General features: G+C 45.5%; 1 protein-coding gene across 4 annotated transcripts in view; it reads right to left on the bottom strand.

Annotated features, from left to right (window-relative positions):
• RRN3 (RRN3 homolog, RNA polymerase I transcription factor) overlaps positions 1-19,863 on the bottom strand; it is a 1,085,194-nt gene that overhangs the window by 737,588 nt on the left and 327,743 nt on the right. For 3 of the 4 annotated variants that reach the window (XM_073591181.1, XM_073591179.1, XM_073591182.1), the window contains exons 5-7: positions 16,917-17,046; positions 5,336-5,395; positions 5,167-5,230 (exon numbers count right to left, since the gene is read on the bottom strand). In XM_073591181.1, coding sequence (XP_073447282.1) covers positions 5,167-5,230; positions 5,336-5,395; positions 16,917-17,046 — 254 coding nt within the window. The remainder of the gene's footprint in view (positions 1-5,166; positions 5,231-5,335; positions 5,396-16,916; positions 17,047-19,863) is intronic. The other variant, XM_073591180.1, reaches the window with a different exon arrangement.

Here is a 19,863-nt window from a genome sequence, read left to right on the forward strand (position 1 = left end):
CTGAGTCACTCAGAGTTCCACTACTGAGGACTGGCTCATAATTGATGTCCGACTCAGAATCGGAGTTTGAAATGGAATCCGAACAAGAGAGCTCCCCGTTGCTCTCGTTGGCCTGGGAAAGAATCTGGTATGCCTCCTCGGTGGAAAAGACTCTTTTGGACATGCTTGCTGGTGATGATGCGACTTCACAGGTGTGTGCTAAGCCTGCACTGATGAGGCGGTACTGATGAGCACAGATGGGCACTGAGGTGGCACAGATATGCACTGATAAGGCAGCACAGATGTGCACTGATGAGGCAGCACAGATGTGCACTGATTACACAGATATGCACTGATGAGGTGGCACTGATGAAGCTGCACAGATAGGCACTAATTGATTGCACAGATGTGCACTGAGGCGGCTCAGATGGGGACTGATTTATGGCACAGATATGCACTGATGAGGTGGCACTGATGAGATGGCACAGATGGGCACTGATGAGGCGGAACAGTTGTGCACTGATTGATTGCACTGATGAGGTGGCACAGATGTGCACTTATGAGGTGGCACAGATGTGGCGGTACAGATGGGCACTGATGAGGCAGCACAGATGGGTACTGATGAGGCAGCACAGATGGGCACTGATGAGGTGGCACAGATGGGCACTGATGAGGTGGCACAGGTGGGCACTGATTGCAGATGTGCACAGATGTCTGGGCACTGATCACCAATGGCACAGATGGGCACAGGTGGACACAGATTGGCACAGGTGGGCGCAGGTGGTCACCGATTGGCACAGGTGGCCACAGATCCCACTGTACTGTTTGGGCACTGTTTGGTCACTTTTATCACAGTAAAATGTGTAGTAACACTCACAGAAGGCACAGATCGCTGCAGCTATCCTCTCTCTCCTCACACGCGGTCTCTGTGTGAGGAGAGAGAGACGGCAATGAGAGATCTCATATGTTTACATTTGAGATCATCTCTCATTGGCACCGGCGATCGCGCTGTAAACGGCTGCTGTGATTGGCCGTTTACCGTGATCTGTGACTGGCTGTGTCCAAGGGACACAGGTCTGTGGACAGGCGCACTCTTTAATCCATTACAAACCCTCCAGCAGCACTGAATGTGCATTCAGAAAGCATGCTGGATGCAGGATAGGCCAGTAGCTCAATGGCATATTGAGCAAATTCTGCCCAGTGGTCCATCCTCAAGACCCAGTAACCCAGTGGATGCTCTGTTGGAAAGATTTCCAAGTCTGCTCTTGCCCCTAGATATTCCTGCACCATATAATGCAGACACTGGCGATGGTTGCTGGAACCTATCAGACCTTGGCGCTGAGGACTGAAAGATTGTTTAAAAGGCATCGGTCAGCCGGCCACCTTCTCTAATTCCTCTGACCGAACATAGCCTCAGAAACACGTTGTCCAGTACCAGGAAATGGTAACCTACCAGGGTCTGGAAATGTGTTACAAACATTTCTTCAAGGCCTCCTGAAGATGTTTCATCCTCTGCTCCCTCTGCGAAGACAGGATGAGTTCTACAACCTTACCCTTGTAACATGGATCAAGAAGGGTTGCCAGCCAGTAATTATCCCTCTCCTTGATACCATGAATCCTAGGGTCCTTTCGCAAGGTTTGCAGAATCATGGAGGCCATATAGCGTAAGTTTGCAGAGGCATTTGATTCTGAGTCCTCTGGGTAACTAAGGATCACGTTATCTGTAACTACCTCCTCCCAGCTACGTACAAATCCTTGGGTTTCTGGGGACTGAAAACCATGCCTTGAAGACTGCTGCGTGTTATCCTCGACATCCATGCTGACACAATCCTCCTCCTTTTCTTCCTGTGTGTTTGGCGGCCCCGCAGGAATGCCATCTGGATAAAGGGGGCCTTGAGAGCAAAGGAAGTCCTCCTCTTCCTCCTGCTGTTCTGCTGCAAGTGCCCTGTCCATGATTCCACGAAGTGTGTGCTCCAACAGGAAGACTAGAGGGACAGAGTCATTGATGCATGCATTGTCGCTACTCACCATCTTTGTGGTCTCCTCAAATGGTGACAGGACAGTGCATGCATCCTTGATCAGTAGCCAATGGCGTGGTGAAAAGAAGACAAGCTCCCCTGACCCTGGTGCCATACTCGCACAGGTACTCATTGATTGCCCTCTGCTGTGTGTGCAGCCACTGCAGCATTGCCAACGTTGAGTTCCATCTGGTGGGCATGTCACAAATGAGGCAATTGGTGGGTAGGTTGCATTCCCTTTGAATGTCAGCCAGCTGAGCACTAGCATTGTATGACCGGTGGAAATGAGCACAGACCTTTCTGGCCTGCCTCAGGAGATCAGGTACCCAGGCTTACAAGGTCAAGAAACGCTGCACCACCAAATTCAGGACGTATGCCAAATATGGAACATGGTTCAAGTTTCCCTGTCTGAGGGCGGAGAGAAGGTTGGTGCCATTGTCACATACAACCATACCTGGCTAAAGTTGGCGTGGCATCAACCACCTCTGAGCCTGCCCCTGCAGAGCTGACAGAATCTCTGCCCCAGTGTGGCTCCTGTCCCCTAGGCAGACAAACTCAAGCACCGCATGACATCTTTTTGCCTGACTGCTTGTGCAGCCCCTTGAGCGTTTAGGGAGCACTGCTGGTTCAGAGGACAATTCTGCAGAAGAGGCCATAGAGGAAGAAGAAAAGAAGGGAGGGGAGCATACAGATGTTGTGGCAGAATTACCACTAGCTTTTGGAGGCGTGGTAGCAGAACAAGCTCCAACACTAAACTCTGTCCTGCATCCTTCCCAGCTGCCAGCACAGTTACCCAATGCGCCATGAAGGAAAGGTAACGTCCCTGTCCATGCCTGCTGGACCATGACTCAGCAGTAATATGAACCTTACTGCTGACCGCCCTGTTCAACGAGGCCAAAACATTGCTTTCCACATGGCGGTAGAGAGCCGAAATGACCTTTGTATGGTTCAGCATCTGGGGTAGGGAAATTTGCCTGTTGAAATCAACTGGTGGTGTACTGCTAGCAGATTGGCTGCATGTACTTGTGACACCTATTGCTATACCTTCATTCCTCTCAGTGCAGGTTTTTGAGATCAGTGTAGGGTTTGAGATCCCAGATGAGGAGCAAGGAGAAGTCTACCTTTTTCTATGATGTGGGTCTTTCAGGTGTTGCTGCCAATGGACTGCATGGCAGGTCATCATGTCTGGTCAAGCATGTGGTGCCCAAGCGGCTGCTGTTCTGACCACGCTTGATCCGCTTCAGCTATAGGTTGCAAACAGCAACGATGCGATCTGCTGCACACGTGTCGAAAAAGGCCCACACCAAGGAACTTATAAAAGTCAGCGGGGAGTCAGCAGCGCCCTGCACCTGCGAAGCTCTGCGGTGTGATACAATAGGGTGGCTGCCCTTAAGCTGATCACTGGAGGACATCCTGCCTCGTAGGAGTTGTGCCTCTTCCTCCTCACTTTCCTCCTCTCTTCTCTAAGGCACCCAAGTACGGTCAGTGACCTCATCATCCCCTCCCTCCTCGTCACTGGAGCAAACTTGGCAGTATGCTGCAGCTTGGAGAACATGACTGCCAGTTTCTTGTCCTTCTTTGGCCCTCCCTCTCTAGGATCACGTTACTCCCTTCCTCAACCTGGGAACCAACATCGGAGCCTTTAAGTTGCTGCGCATCCTCCAGCTGCATGTAACCGACACTGTGGTCGATTAATTTTGAGGATTCCTCCGTGCATGATGGTGGGCCTAGGGAAGGAGTGACTCTGGACAAGGATCCGGTGGAATAGGCCGCTTTGGCTTCTGCGTTGGAAGGCAAATTACTATGAGCCTGGGCGACAGTGGATGAGGAGGAGGACGGCTTTGTTATCCACTCCACCAACTCTTCTTCATATTGTGGCTCAATAACACGGCCAGCAGCAGGAAAAATAAAGGACAATCGTGCCCCACGGCCACCTGCAGAGGATGCACCATGTCCACCACTGTTGACGGTAGACACAGAGGCTGCTTGCCCTCTTTTAGTGGCCTGTGAGCGTCTGCCTCTCTTTGGTGGCCTTCCGAACATGATGGGGATTTTTTCTTTTCACAGCACACTACACTGTATTATATACTGTGTACACCGCCTGCGCTGTATTAGAAACTGTACACCGGCTGCATTGTAATATATACTGTGTACACTACCTGCAGTGTATTAGAAACTGTACACACTGTATTATATACTGTGTACACTGACTGAAGTGTATTAGAAACTGTACACCACCAAATGCACTCTATATATACGCTACACTGAATGCAGAGTATGTGTGTGTGTATATATATATATATATGTGTTTGTGTGTGTGAGAATCCATCGGCCGAAGTGTATTATATAATGTACACCACCGAATATATATATATATATATACATATTTGGTGGTTCATTACACTGAATGAGTTCATTACACTGAATGCAGAGTGTGTGTGTGTGTGTGTGTATATATATATATATATACATACATATACACACACACACACACACACACATATATACAAAATAGAATGCAACTAACCAACCTGCCTGTCTAATCTAGCTATCTCTCTCTGTCAACGCCAACACTACACGCAGCCACTCTGTAAGCAGCCTTATATAGTGTGGGGCATGAACTCAGTCCCCCTGAGCCATGATTGGCCAAAGGCTCCCTGCCTTTGACCAATTATGTCTCTCTCTACAGAGCGCGCTGTGATTGGCCAAAGCATGCAGGTCAGGTTCACGCTTTATGCTTTGGCCAATCATCAGACGCTAATGCACTGCGATCTTGCAGTGCATTATGGGGCATTCCGCAGCACTCAAATTTCCCGCGAATGCTCTGTATTGTTCGCTGCTCGGCGAACACGCAATGTTCGTGTCGAACATAAGTTCGAGCTCATCCCTATTTAGCACCCAAATATTGTATAGTACAATGCAGTTAAGTATGGAGTCTTCTTCTATATCATACAAAACACATCCCCTGACAAAAATGTTATTGTTATGCAAAGCAGCTTTGCACAGAAATCCTGTGCCAAGACCAGGTCAAGTTCAGGTCTTGAAGCTGTAAACCAACTTCTTCATTATCCATTTTTTCTGCAGAAGAAACCATAATAAATGATAATCATTTTTAAAATGTTAAATCTGTGTAACAAAAACAACTATTATTAGAAGAATATGTACTTACGATGGAACATACTGTGCTATGATCTGTAGTGCTCTATGACAGGTGTTAAATGTTGCAACAATATCTAGGCAAGAAAGAAAGTTACATGAGGCCAGTTATAATTGAAAGCTGTACAGCAATACCTTTTTTTGTGCCCCATTTTATCTATTGGTCATAAAATCAAACTCACCTTCATCCCCATCTTCAGAATCTGAAATATTAATATCTCCTTCAATAATCGTAACACGGGCTGTTAAGAATAAGAGTGTTCAAAGTTAAAAAAAAAAAAAAAAAAAACCACAACGTAGCTTTTATTTTAGCCACAGGTTTGCTTTACCTCCACACTTCTGTGCAAACATTTTGAATACAAATTGTCACCAACAATGAACCCTTGTAACCCAATTTATTTTGTTTGATCAGTTAAAGAGATCTTGGGGAACCCCTAAAAACGAATTTCAGATCTACAGCTAATGCAAGATTGGATCTGATCAGTAAGCAGTAGACATAACAATTTAACAAATGCAGAGCAGCGCAGTGAAGCTGCTGTTGTAACATGTCTTTTCCCCTTGGTCAGCGCTAGCCCTCCTCTCGTCCATTCCAAGTGATATCACATACAAGTTCCTGGGACAGACAGAAGAGGACCACCTGTGGGGAACAGTGCTTTCCTTGCTCTGTAAATCCATAACACAGGGTTTCTCAAATGGGGTTCCACCACAAATCAATACTGTGGCGGATGTACAGTGCCTTGAAAAAGTATTCATACCCCTTGAAATTTTCCACATTTTGTCATGTTACCACCAAAAACGTAAATGTCTTTTATTGGGATTTTATGTGATAGACCAACACAAAGTGGCACATAATTGTGAAGTGGAAGGTTTTCAATTTCTTTTTTACAAATAAATAGGTGAAAAGTGTGGCGTGCATTTGTATTCAGCCCCCTTTACTCTGATACCCCTAACTAAAATCTAGTGGAACCAATTGCCTTCAGAAGTCACCTAATTAGTAAATAGGGTCCACCTGTGTGTAATTTAATCTCGGTATAAATACACAGCTAATCTGTGAAGCCCTCAGAGGTTTGTTATAGAACCTTAGTGAACAAACAGCATCATGAAGGCCAAGCAACACACCAGACAGGTCAAGGATAACGTTTTGGAGAAGTTTAAAGCAGGGTTAGGTTAAAAAAAAATATCCCAAGCTTTGAACATCTCACGGAGCACTGTTTAATCCATCATCCGAAAATGGAAAGAGTATGGCACAACTGTAAACCTACCAAGACATGGCCGTCCACCTAAACTGGCAGCCCGGGCAATGAGAACATTAATCAAAAAAGCAGCCAAGCGGCCCATGGGAGTTGCAGAAATCCACAGCTCAGGTGGGAAAATCTCTCAACAGGACAACTGTTAGTCATGCACTGCACAAATCTGGCTTTTATGGAGGAATGGCGAGAAGAAAGCTATTGTTGAAAGAAAGCCATAAGAAGTCCTGTTTGTAGTTTGCAAGGAGCCACGTGGGGGACACAAACATGTGGAAGGTGGTGCTCTGGTCAGATGAGACCAAAACTGAACCTTTTGGCCTAAAAGCAAAATGCTATATGTGGTGGAAAACTAACACTGCACATCACCCTGAGCACACCATCCCCATTGTGAAACATGGTGGTGGCAGCATCATGTTGTGGGGATGCTTTTCTTCAGCAGGGAAAGGGAAGCTGGTCAGAGTTGATGGGAAGATGGATGAAATACAGGGCAATCTTAGAAAAAAAACCTGTTAGAATCTGCAAAAGACTTGAGACACCCTCCAGCAGGACAATGACCCTAAACATACAGCCAGAGCTACAATGGAATGGTTTAGATCAAAAGCATATTAAGTGTTAGAATGGCCCCAATGTCCAGACCTAATTTCAATTGAGAATCTGTGGTAAGACTTGAAAATTGCTGTTCACAGAAGCTCTCTATCCTATCTCACAGAGCTTGAGCTATTTTGCAAAGACGAATGGGCAAATATTTCTCTCTCTAGATGTGCAAAGCTGGAAGAGACATACCCAAACTGACTTGCAGCTGTAATTGCAGCGAAAGGTGGTTCTACAAATTATTGACTCAGGGGGGCTGAATGCAAATGCACACCACACTTTTCAGATATTTATAAAAAAAAAAATTGAAAACCATTTATCATTTTCCTTCCACTTCACAATTATGTGCCAATTTGTGTTGGGTCTATCACATAAAATCCCAATAAAATACATTTCCGTTTTTGGTTGCACATTATTACTATTATTATTATTATACAGGATTTATATAGCACCAACAGTTTACGCAGCACTTTCCAATATTAAAGAAGACAATACAGTTACAATACAATAAAATACAAGAGGATTAATAGGGCCCTGCTCAAAATAGCTTACAATCTAAAAGGGTGGGGCAGGTGGTACAAAAGGTTGTAACTGTGGGGAATGAGCTGATGGAAGTGGTAGGAGATTAGTTGGAGACATGATAGGCTTCCCTGAAGAGATGCGTTTTCAGGAATCGCCTGAAGGTAGCAAGAATAGGGGATAGCCAGACCAGTGGAGGTAGCGAGTTCCAGAGGATGGGAGAGGTTCTGGAGAAATCCTGGAGACGAGCATGGGAGGAGGAGATGAGAGAGCTTGAGAGTAGGAGGTCTTGAGAAGAGCAGAGGGGACGAATTGGGTGATATTTGGAGACAAGATTGGTGATGTAGCTCGGGTCAGAGTTGTGAATGGCTTTGTATGTTGTGGTTAGTATTTTGAATTTAATTAGTTGGGTGATTGGGTGCACATGACAAAATGTGCAAATTTCAAGGGGTATGAATATTATTTCAAGGCACTGTATATATGCCTAATGTTGTTTTCAATTGACAGTGCATATTGATACCTGAAACCTCCTCTACACTTGTGGCTCCTGTGAACTCAAAGGATGGCATTGAGAGGAGTGCAGATGGTGGGAACTTTGCTGGATCAGGAGGTGACACCCTGCGTATGAGAGTGGTGATTACAGCCTGTGGAGGGGGAAGCAGAGAGTGGTAGCACTTGGATGAATGTAGCAGGAGGTGAATTCCAAGGTGCATAACAGCACTGAATGCAGACTGCAGAGAGGGGGAGCAGAGTGCAGGTGCATGTGGCTGGATGAGACTGAATGTAGGGTATGTACAGTTATGGTATAACATAAAGCTATTATGAGTTCACCTCCTGCTACATTAAGTCTCATTCAGCTGTGTGCTCCCCCTCTCTGCAGTTTGCATCACTCCTACCATACATTGGATGTCACCTCGTGCTTTAGCCATATGCTCACTCTCTCTGCTCAACCCCCAGTCTGTATTCACTGCTGACTTACACACACAGTGCTCTGACTCAATGCCCCCCTTCTCCCCTCCCACCACTGCATCACACTGCTGCCATACTCCCCGCTGGGAGCCGTGATCGCGGGTTCCGTGGACCCAATGTCCGCGGGGATACCCGCGATTGTATCAGGGTCAGGAAGAACAGGGAGATGCTAATGTAAACAAGCATCCCCTCGTTCTGCCTAGTGACACTGTCACTGATCAGCTCTCCCTGTATTCGGGAGAACTGATCAGTGACGTGTCACACACAGCCCCTCCCCCCACAGTTAGAATCACTCCCTAGGACACACTTAACCCCTTCGCTGCCAGTGACATTTTTACAGTAATCAATGCAATTGATCACTGTATTAAAGAGGAAGTAAACTCTCCCACTCTGATGCTTCTTTTCATTTAGTCCATTATAATAAGTAATTAGCAAACTATAGCCACAGTAATCAAGCCCAATTCGCATATTACTTACTGTTCAAAGAAACTTTAAAAAACTTGTTTCCAGGGGTTAGGCAGCGCTATCTTAAGTATTGGAGTGTATTTCCGCCCTTACATTGAGCACTTTCGGTACTGTTAACCAAGCCTCCTTCTCAATCCAATGTTTCTATGGCAACCCTGCTTCCCCGCTAATAGCTGACTTGTTTTATTTTATAGTATTTACTTGTGCCGATAATCTAGTGTTTGCCTGTGTCAGTCTTATCAGCTTCGGCTGATAAGGCTGCAGTAATGCTGTCCGATGCCCTGGTTTACATTCCATGTGATGTCACATGGGGTGTAGGAGGAAGCTCTGAGTGATTATGAAGTCTCCTGGGATTGCAGTGGGGTGCCGTAGGAAGTCCTGATAATGGATAGATAAGTACACAGAGTGTGCCGTAAACCAGGGGAGATCTGGGCATGCTCAGTGATGTCATTCTAAAGAACAAGAAGGATTACAACAATACTAAGCAGGTAAGGAAATATCTACAAGCAGTGTTCATTAGGGTTTTTTATGCTGATTTACATGGGACAAAGTTGTGGGGGAGAGTTTACAACCACTTTAAAGCCAATGGTCCCAAAAATGTGTCAAAATTGTCCGATGTGTCTGCCATAATGTCGCAGTCACAATAAAAATCGCTGATCGCCGCCATTACTAGTAAAAAAAAAAAATTATCAATAAAAATGCCATAAACTATCCCCTATTTTGTAGACGCTATAACTTTTGCGCAAACCAATCAAACGCTTATTGCGATTTTTTTTACCAAAAATATGTAGAAGAACACGTATCGGCCTAAACTGAGGAAAACAAATGCTTTTTAAAATATTTTTTGGAGATATTTATTATATCAAAAAGTAAAAAATAATGTGTTTCTTTTTCAAAATTGTCGCTATTTTTTTGTTTATAGCGCAAAAAAAATAAAAACCGCAGAGGTGATCAAACACCACCAAAAGAAAGGAAAAAAGGATGTCAATTTTGTTTGGCAGCCACTTCGCACGACCGTGCAATTGTCAGTTAAAGCGACGCAGTGCCGAATCGCAAAAAGTGTTCTGTTCAGGAAGGGGGTAAATTCTTCTGGGGCTGAAGTGGTTAAACTAACACACAATGTATACCGACATCAACTAAGTCAAACTTAACAGGTATTTACACACATCTGGATTTTTCTGAAACCACTTATACACATTTTCAGTTAGTTCATAGTCAGTTAGCTTACAGGCCAGGGCTATTGCCATGACCCACCCAGTAGTGTCAGAGGGCAGATCAAGATCCCCCCCCTACCCAATGGATGGCAGTGGGGTCTGGCATGGGGTTCTGTTTTTGGATAGGGGGGAATCAGTTCAGTTTTCCCCAAAATGTAATAAGGGAGTCTCTTAGGGGGATTTATCCTCAGTCTCAATTGAATAGGTGAATGTTCTTCAAGCAGAGGGACAGAGACCTTATTGTGATCCTCGGCACCTGTGGAGCTAGGGGGCTCCAAAGGAGGTTCCACAGGGTTGAGCCCTGAGATGGGAAAGTATGCATCTTCAGTATGATCATACAGGAGCATAGAACCCCCAAAAGTTCATCATCTGGTAACGGGATTCCAGCCTCAGAAGGGCAGTCTGGCTCAGGTAGCATCAGGTCTTCATTAGCAAAACTGATCAGATCCCAAACACAGCCTTCTGTGGATTAACTAGTGCTTTCAATATTGATTTCACTAACCCTTTCAGATGGCGGAATAATCTTTATTCTTGAACTTGAAGAGTTCTCTTTTTCGGCCTTGATGGCACCTAACCTGGAATTTTTTTCTGATGTTACAGGCCATAACTAGTGAGGCGCCATCTCTTCATCTTCACTGTCTTCATCTTCCCTCACTGGAGATGGGTTGGGAGGCTGCCAGCGCAGCCAGGTTCTGGGAAGCATAGGTTCTTCATTTGGGGGGTGTAGAGGTCTGAGGCATTCATACGTCATTAGAGAGTGGAAGTAAATGGTTCATCTTCAAGGGGCCTGTCTTTCCTTCTGGAAGGATTTGATATGCTGGCAAGCAATCCAGGTAGTTGCTTACAGATGACATAGGGTTGAGGTCACCAACGGTCTGCTAATTTGTGCTTCCCTTGCACTCCCAAGCTCCTTAACACCACACGATCCCTGGGCTGAAGATCCTGTACCTTCACTTTCAAGTCAAAATTTCTCTTAGTCCTTAGCTCACGGGTGGCTTTGCTTTCTCCTGCCCTCTCATGAGCTTGTTTCTAATTTCTTCTCAGTCTATCTACATATCCCTTATAGGAAGTCATGCAAGTGTGATCAATGGATGTTCCAAGGCCTAGTCGACTGGGAGTCCAGCCTCCCTCCCAAACATCAGTCTATAGGGGGAGTAACAAGTAGCATCATTCGCATGGCGGCAATGTAGTTTCCCCAGTGCTGTTTCTTTTTTGGTAGGTAGGGTTTCCAGCATATTCAGTAGAGTTCAGTTGAACTTCTCAGGCTGGGGATCTCCCTGTGGATGATACGGCATGGTTCTGGATTTCTTTATCCATAACAGTTGACACGGTTGGTGTACCAGTTTGCTTTCCAAGTCTCTGCCTTGATCAGAGTGTATTCATATGGGCAGGTCATGGTGTACAAAAGAACTTTTCCAACTTTTAACACTTTCGCCACTGTGGTGGCCTGCTGATCCTTGGTAGGGTAGGATTGACAGCATACTGGGCAAAATGGTCAGTCTCCACCAGGACATTGTTCCTTCCACCTATATTGGGCTCCAGGCACAGAAAGTCAATGCAAACCAACTACAGAGGGTAGGTACCCCATGGGTGCAGCTTAACTGGCAGGGTCTTTCTTTGAATGCAGGGAAAACAGGAACGACAATAACTTTCTACCTCTGTTCTCATGTTAGGCCAGTAGAACCTGTCCCTAACTAGTTGGAAGGTCCTGTCAGGGCATAAGTGTCCATGTTCATCGTGTAATGTTGCCAACACAGTTAGGTGATGTATTTCTGGAAGGAACTGCCACTTTTCTTCTGAATCTTCTAACAGACCATCCCTCATCTGTAACCTGTTCCACTTCCAGTATATCACTTTAGACCCAACTACAGCACTCTTCAAGAGCAGGTCCAGATCTTGCTTGGTCAATGCTTTAATGGCTAAGCGAGTTTCGCTTCTGGCCCATTTTCAAATATATTTTGGATAACTGAGGAAGCCCTTCACTTCTCACTTGAGTGAGACCACAATTTCATCTCGATACTCCAGAAGGGAGAGCTTCTATGGACTCAACACCCACAGCCCCTTTGAGTCTCTGAGCACAACGCTCGCACACCTTCAGCTGTCACATAAATCCAGTCCTCTGGCTCTTCAGTGCATCGATGAGGTCTTCAGAACAGCATCTGTTCCTGGCCCCAGGTTGATATTTCAGGCTGAACTGGAAACCAGACAGAGCGGCCAGCCATCAGTGTCCGGTGGCAGCCAGCTTCACCAAGAACAGCAAGTATGTCAGGGGATTATTGTCCGTCTTCACTACGAATGTGGCCACATACAGATAATCCCTCAACTTGTCTATGATTGCCCACGTCAAAGTCAGAAATTCAAAATTGTGTACTGGGTAATTCTACAGCTCACATAAGCTATGGGTTGGAGCCCACCATCCTGCTCCAAGACTCCACCTAACCCCTCTCAGCTAGTATCCACATAGAGTTCGTATGGTTTAGCCGGATCTGCATAGGCCAGCACTGGTGCTTCGTTGAGGCTTTTTTTGAGACGCTGGAATGCTTCCTCACAGTGCAGAGTCCAGTGGTCTTGTACTGACTCCCCACTCTTCAGTGTTCAACATGTCTCAGTACTTAGGCTGCCATCTTCATTCTCTTTTTGGATTGAGGCAGCTCATTGAGGGGCCAGGCAATCTTGGCAAAGTTCACTACAAATTTCCGATTGTAGGAGCAGAACCCCAGAAAGGATCTTAACTCTGTCACCGTCCTTCGTCTGGGCCACGTAGTGACCGTTTCCAGCTTCTTCGGGTCAGTGGCAATGCCCTTTGTCGAGACAACATGGCCTAAATACGTGACTGAAGTCCTATAGGGTTAACATTTCTTGGGGGATAACTTTAACCCCTCTTCATGAAGTCTTGTGAAAACCTTCTCCAGTCTTGCCTCCTGTTTTTCTAGGGTTCTCCCAAAGACAATGATGTCATCCAGGTATACTAAGACCTCAATCAGGCTCAGGACTTCCACAATGTGCTCCATCAGCCTCTGGAACGTGCCTGAAGCTCCCAATAACCCCTGGGGCATTCAGCTGAACTCAGAGTCCCAGAGGGCAGATGAATAATGTCTTCACTTTATCTTTAGGGTGCATTGGTATCTGATAATACCCGCTCTTCAAATCTAGCACACTGAACCACTTTGCCCCAGAAGAACACTGTAAGGTATCTTTAGTGCGGGGGGGGGGGGGGTGTATTGGTCTGCAATGGTCCACCTGTTCAGAGTCCAGTAGTCAATGAATATCCGTAACGTTCCATTCTTTTTCCGCACCATCCCCACAATAGGGGAAGCATAGGGGCTTCTAGACTCTCATATGACCCCCGATTTCTTCAGCTCAGCCAGCTGCTCTCTGTTGTCTTCTAGGTCGCTAAGGGGCACCTGTTGAGCTCTCTCTCTAAATGGTTTGTCTTCCTGTAGTCGAACCTGATGCTGGTCACTCTGAGAAAAGATCTTCTCCCAACTAGACAGTGGACGCTGGACTCTTCCCTGCCATTTAGGAGACAGCATCTCAGAGGACGACAGTAGCTAGCTTCTCAACTTATAGCCATCTTTCTTTCCAGCCAGTGTCATTGGAGTTGCAGCACTCACCTGTCCAATCAGCATGCGGGCCCCTAGCGTGACCGGACAATACATGACGTTCTGGTAGCTGACCGGCACCTTCCCTTTATTCCAAAATAGGGCCTTGGTGGGGACTGATTCTGGAAACAATTCCACCCCAGCGGTGCCTGCTTGAGCATTGGTTTGTAGCACAATGAAAGGGCCGGTTGGCTCCAAGTCAACTTGACAGTGGCCTTTATGCAAGCAATTTCCCCTGGTTGCAACACCCTTTCCTGGGCCCTCAGTCTCCACAGTCATCCCACTTCTTCTGCTGGGGCACTTTGCTCTTGGGTTATCCGCTTAAAGGCCTGGTGTAGCTGAGGGTGTAAGCCCTTTTCTGCTGAATCTTCTTTTCCTATTAATGGAACCAGTAATCTTCTTTCCTGGTGTCAGCACCTGGGGGCCTTGGACACATGAATGCCAGGGTGTCAAATGTTTCTATCTTCCCAGCCATGGTTGGCCCAAACTTGATCTTGATTGGAATGTACCCATGATAGGGAAATTTCTCAGTCACAATTCCCCATATATCCAGCTCTTTCAGCTTGCGTAAGGGAATGTGCTTCAGATATTTGTAGTAAAATACCCTATACAACAAGGTGACCTGCACCCCAGTTTGCAGTAACGCCTTGGAAAAGACGACTCCCACCTAAACAGATACTATGGGAGAATGACCTTCCCTCAAGAGCACGTTTCTCCACTTGAACTGATACCTTCTCTGCCTTAGAATTAGCCTTCATCAGTTCTCTAGTTCAGCTTTTTTCAACCAGGGTGCCTGTGCACCGGCAGGACTGTGCACCGCAGGACTCTGCAACTTTAGCTTATCCCATGCCTCTTTACTAGCTCAGGCACTCTCCATTCTTCATGCTTGTATGGCCTGAGCCATCCAATTTTCAAACCCTTCCTCTCCTCCAGGGGCGGGGATAAGAACTGAAGCCTCCTGTACCCTTGGTGGGTTGAGATGGCACTGCTCTTTACCAGACCCTCGACAAACTTGCTCATGTCTGCATAAACAGAGGCAGGTGGCAGTCTGACGGCTGGGGTTTCAGCCTCCTCTGATGCTGGACTCCCTGATCAAAACTGAGCGTGTTCTTGTTCCAAGTCTCCTGCTAACATTAGTGATATTACTTGGGCGCCAAACCCCTCAGCTAGGCTTTCAAAGTCCTTCTGAAAGCTAACAGGTATATTCACCCTTCATTCCAGCAGGGCATCAGTACAGTCTAGTTCAGGCTTGGTTTTCATGTCCACTAGGTAGGACCCTTGATCTGGTACGGCCTTTTTCATCAGCTGGCGTACCTCCCTCTCAGCCCATTTGACTCCAGGTTTCTCCACCACCGTGCACAGTTCCAATCGATTGCCTTGCTCCTGACCCCACAAGCGGTCACTGCAGCAGAGTCCATTCTTTCATCTGTTCTTGACACGCCACATGACTTGCTAGGGCAACCCATGAGGAGTATCCCAGATGAGCCCCCAAATGTAGCGCTACCCCTGTGAGGACCACTTAAAGATACGGCACCTCAATGGTTGCCCTGACCTTGCAAGTCTACTGACACCTCTGACACCCTGGGTTCAGATATTCTATAAAAGAAAGGTGAATGCAGACACAGAATAATTCAAAGCAGACCAAATACATATGAAATAAAACCTTTGCTGTAAAACGTTTCAGTGAAGATAGAGCAGACCAGAAACATATGGTTATGGCATTGGTATTGAACACTTTAAATGAACAGGCAAACAAAAGTTCACAGTAACTCCCAAAATAAACTGTAGAGCAATGGTGACCAATTCTGGCCTATGGCTGCATGTTACAAAAATGGTAATGTTAACAAAAATCTCTCTCTCAACTCGATGACTAGGACACCGCTCTGACTTCCCCTGACTGACCATTCAGATAGCTGCTGCCAGGTGAAGGCCGTGGTCCCAAGAGGCCGATTCTACCCCAGTAAAAGCCATTTATCCCTTCTTCCAGCGTTGTGTTCTCTCCCTCCAGCCAACTGGAACTTGTAGTCTGCAATGGTCCGGCTCCAGCAGAATCTGCACATTCTGAACTATATGACCCCCTTTGTTACTATGCCTTGCTTGCTCTGCATTCAGGATGTGACAAAACAGAGTACAAGCTGAGCACTAGGGGAAACAGCCTCACTGTAGCAGATGTTGTAAAGTGTCCCTTGACCCCGAAGGCAATTTAGCCAGATCCTGCCTACATCCAAAAACACAGACCTTGGTGTTTTGAATGCTTTTTTTGAGTGCAGAGGAGGGATTTGTCCCAAGGATGTTTTAATTCCCTGTGACAGCAATAAAGTGACATTTTTTTTTCAGCAACAGTGTAAAATTAAAAAAAATAAAATTAATAATTAAAAAAAATGAAAGTACAATTTACATAGTTTGTAGCCACTACAGGGGCGTGTGCAATTTTAACGTGTGACATGTTTAGTATATATTTACTTGGCGTAACATCTTTTATAGTGTACAAAAAAATTTGGTTACGTATTGTGTTTTGTTGCATTAAAATTCTAAATAATGTATTTTTTCCCCAAATAAATTGTGTTGGAAAAACCACTGCGCAATTACTGCATGACATAAAAAAATTGCACAACCCACCAATTAATCTCCATGGCCTCTGCTTTAAAAAAAAATATAATGTTTGGGGGTTCTAAGCTATTTTCTAGCAAAAAAACGGATTGTTACATGTGAACAAAGTGTCAGAAAAGGTCTGGTCTTCAGGTACTTAACTTAGGCTGCAGAGTTTGGACCACCACTTGTCAATGAGGCTGCACGCACAATTGCAGCATAGTAGTGTGGCACTATAAGGTGATTTCATCAGGAGGGGAAGCAAAGCAGTGGAACGTCTCCTAGGCAACGTTCTCCCACCAGAACCAAGCCTCCCTATTGCATTGATCAGCTCCTCAGTTTCTCTCCTTCCAGTTCTTGCAGCTCTCCACTGAGGCATGCTGACAGCGAAAGCATCAAAGGCTAGATAGGGAGAGCCAAAGGGCTAGATGTGGCCCTGAGGCCACAATTTGCCCATGTCTGCCATATGATGTAGGTTTATGAACAATTTGCCTTTGACTGTGTTGGATACTTCTGTTTTTTTAAGCATGCAATACAAAACAGAAAACGTTTACAAAAAAGACTTACATGGTAAAAAGTGTGAGACAATCATATTTATGCAAGATCTTAGATATACAGTCTGAGCGGACACAAGACTGCCCAGAAAAGACAAATATTCTTCCACAACTTCTTTGCTTCGGTTCAGCCATGGCAGTTTCTGCAAAAAAACAAAAAATTGACACGCTAGCAAAACATTAACAGGAAAAAAAGCACTTTAACGGTCAGGTGAGACACGTGCATTCAAAGCAGAATGGCCACAGGTTTCCTTTATTCATAGTCTACTATGAAATACAGTCAAAATAAATGTATGTAAAAAAAAAAGGAAATGCATGCTCTGATTATTTTTCTTTAGTAGGAAAATTAAGCTTCCTTAATCCAAGATGTGTAATGGTGTAATAATTTCCGCACGACCCCTTGTGCTCCAATTTAAAAAATATTGCATACACATATACATTATTGTGACATTAATGATGGGTTGCAGCTTGCATCAAATGGTGTTCAACCAATCACTAAACAATAAAGAAATAGGGTAAAGATGCCGCGCTGGACACCGCAAAGGCTTTTGACAGCGTGGAGTGGCCCTACCTCAAGAAGATATTGGCAAGATTCGGACTGGGGAGCCACTTTATCGCATGGGTGAAGGTATTGTATTCTAGTCCCAGAGCTAGACTCCATATCAAAAATAATCTCTCTTCCCCATTCGAGTTGCACAGAGGCACTCGGCAGGGGTGCCCATTATCCCCATTGCTGTTCGCTCTGGCGGTAGAGCCTCTGGCCATCTTGATTTGCATTGCACCAGAGGTGGTTGGGTTTTGCAGAGGTCACCTGGAAGACAAAAATGTCCCTGTATGCGGATGACACACTTATTTACCTGGGTGATTCCGCTGCCTCTTTGCAAGCAGTGATGGGGATCATAACGGATTTTGGGGGCTTGTCTGAATTCACGATAAATTGGTCCAAATCGACTTTAATGCCCATTGACCCGCTGACGGAGCCTCTGCCGGCGGAAGCAAATCAGATTACCACAGTAAGTAGCTTCAGATACCTGGGAGTGGTGTTGTCCCAGATCCGGCTGAATACCTTTGGCTCAATCTGGGTCTGCTACTGGAACGTTAAATGTACCAGTTGGTGTAAGCTTCCCCTGTCAGTGGTGGGACAGGTGAATTCAATAAAAATGGTATGGGCTCCGCAGCTTCTATACATTTTTCATAATTCACCTATGTGAATTTCGAACAAATGGTTTAAACGAATTGACTCACCGATGCGAGACCTGATATGGAAGAAGAAGGCAGCCAGGATTAGCTTAACTACTCTGCAGTATGGGAAGGATAGGGGGGGACTGGCAGCACCCCACCCTAAAATGTATTTTCTGGCTTAACAGCTGGCGGGGTGGGGACGGGAAGCGGGTGAGGACCCTGTAATCAATTTGGTGACCATGTCTGACCCTTTACTGAAGGCGGCCTCCCATATGGAGATGGACTTGCCATGCATCCCGCATTCTGTTATTTCTCAAATAGCATAGTATGGACACCTGACATGATATGGTCTATACCTGTAATGTTCTGTTTCATTCACTGATATGATCATATGTACCTTATGAGCAATGTATAAATAAACAAGTTATGATTTAAAAAAAAAAAAAAAAGATGCCGCGCTACTTCTTAAGTGATTACATAAAGATAATTACATAAATTTAAACTGTGTATCACCATCAGTGTATACATGTACTAGACAATAAATAGTGAATAATTATGAACCAATAATGGAAAAAAATAGTGAAATAAATGTGACTTCTTCTTTACAAAAATCTTCAAGCCTCTTCTCCAAAAACCTCAGTGCCCTCACCTCAATAATGTAGTATACACACATGTGCAGTAATATCTAGCTCACTTCTCTGATTGGTATTCCAAGATCCCGGGCTACTCTGTAGCAAGGACTCCCACTCACGAGGGTACTCTTATTCACCGAGATCAGGGGTTTCCAAACTTTCTAAACAAAGGGCTTTTTTACGGTCCTTCAAACCTTATGGGGGCTGGACTGCAGCTGTTGTGAGCAGAAATTGTCCTGCCGTCAGTGGGAGTAAACAATGCATCTTTGGTATTAGGGAGAGGAATAGTGCCCCATCATTGGTGTCAATGGGAGGAATAGTGTCACATTGTTGGTGTCAGTAGCAGGAATTATGCCCCAATGTTGGTGTCAGTGGGAAGAATAGTGTATTTTTTCAGTGGAGGGAAAAGTGCCCCAAGGGCCGGAAAATGGCAAGCAAAGGGCCACATCCGGCCCCCGGCTGCAGTTTGGAGACCACTGACCTGGATTATCCTCCTCAAATAGTGGTGTTGCAGTCCCTTTAGGAACGTATGGTCCATATACTGGGGTGCACTCATATACCACGTAGGGACATCCCAATAGTGTAATATGCTTAAAAACCAGTAACTCTGTTTCCAGGACAGCCATTGAGGGGTGGAGCTCCCCCCACTGGACAGGAAACACATTGCCACTAGCTTTTTAAAAGGCGGTCCTTAAGCATCTGGTCAGTTTATCCAAGAACCGAAGGACAGATCTGAAAAATTGTTAAACAGTACACCAAATCACCTTATATATACACACACAAAAGGTGTCCGTGCTGTCCTGAAAGACTCCTGGAAACACAGTTACCGATAAGTCTAACTCCAGTTTTCCCCCAGTTGTCTTCCAGGACAGCCCTTGAGAGGATGAGCAAGTACTCACCCAATTTGGGGGGGGGGGGGGGACCACTGCTTGGAGGACTTTCCTGCCAAAAGCTTGATCTTGGCTACCCAAAATGTCCAATTGATTATGTCGAATGAATGTAGACATGCTTGACCATGTAGCAGCTTTATTTGTTCCAGGGTAGCACCGGCTCTTTCCGCCCAGGACGTGGCTAATGCACTGGTGGAATGTGTATTTAGCCCTTGTGGAGGATCCAAGTGTAGAGTCTTGTATTACTCTGAGATGG

This window comes from Aquarana catesbeiana, linkage group LG06 (genome assembly GCF_042186555.1).
Source record: "Aquarana catesbeiana isolate 2022-GZ linkage group LG06, ASM4218655v1, whole genome shotgun sequence".
Classification (NCBI taxonomy): Eukaryota; Metazoa; Chordata; class Amphibia; order Anura; family Ranidae; genus Aquarana; species Aquarana catesbeiana.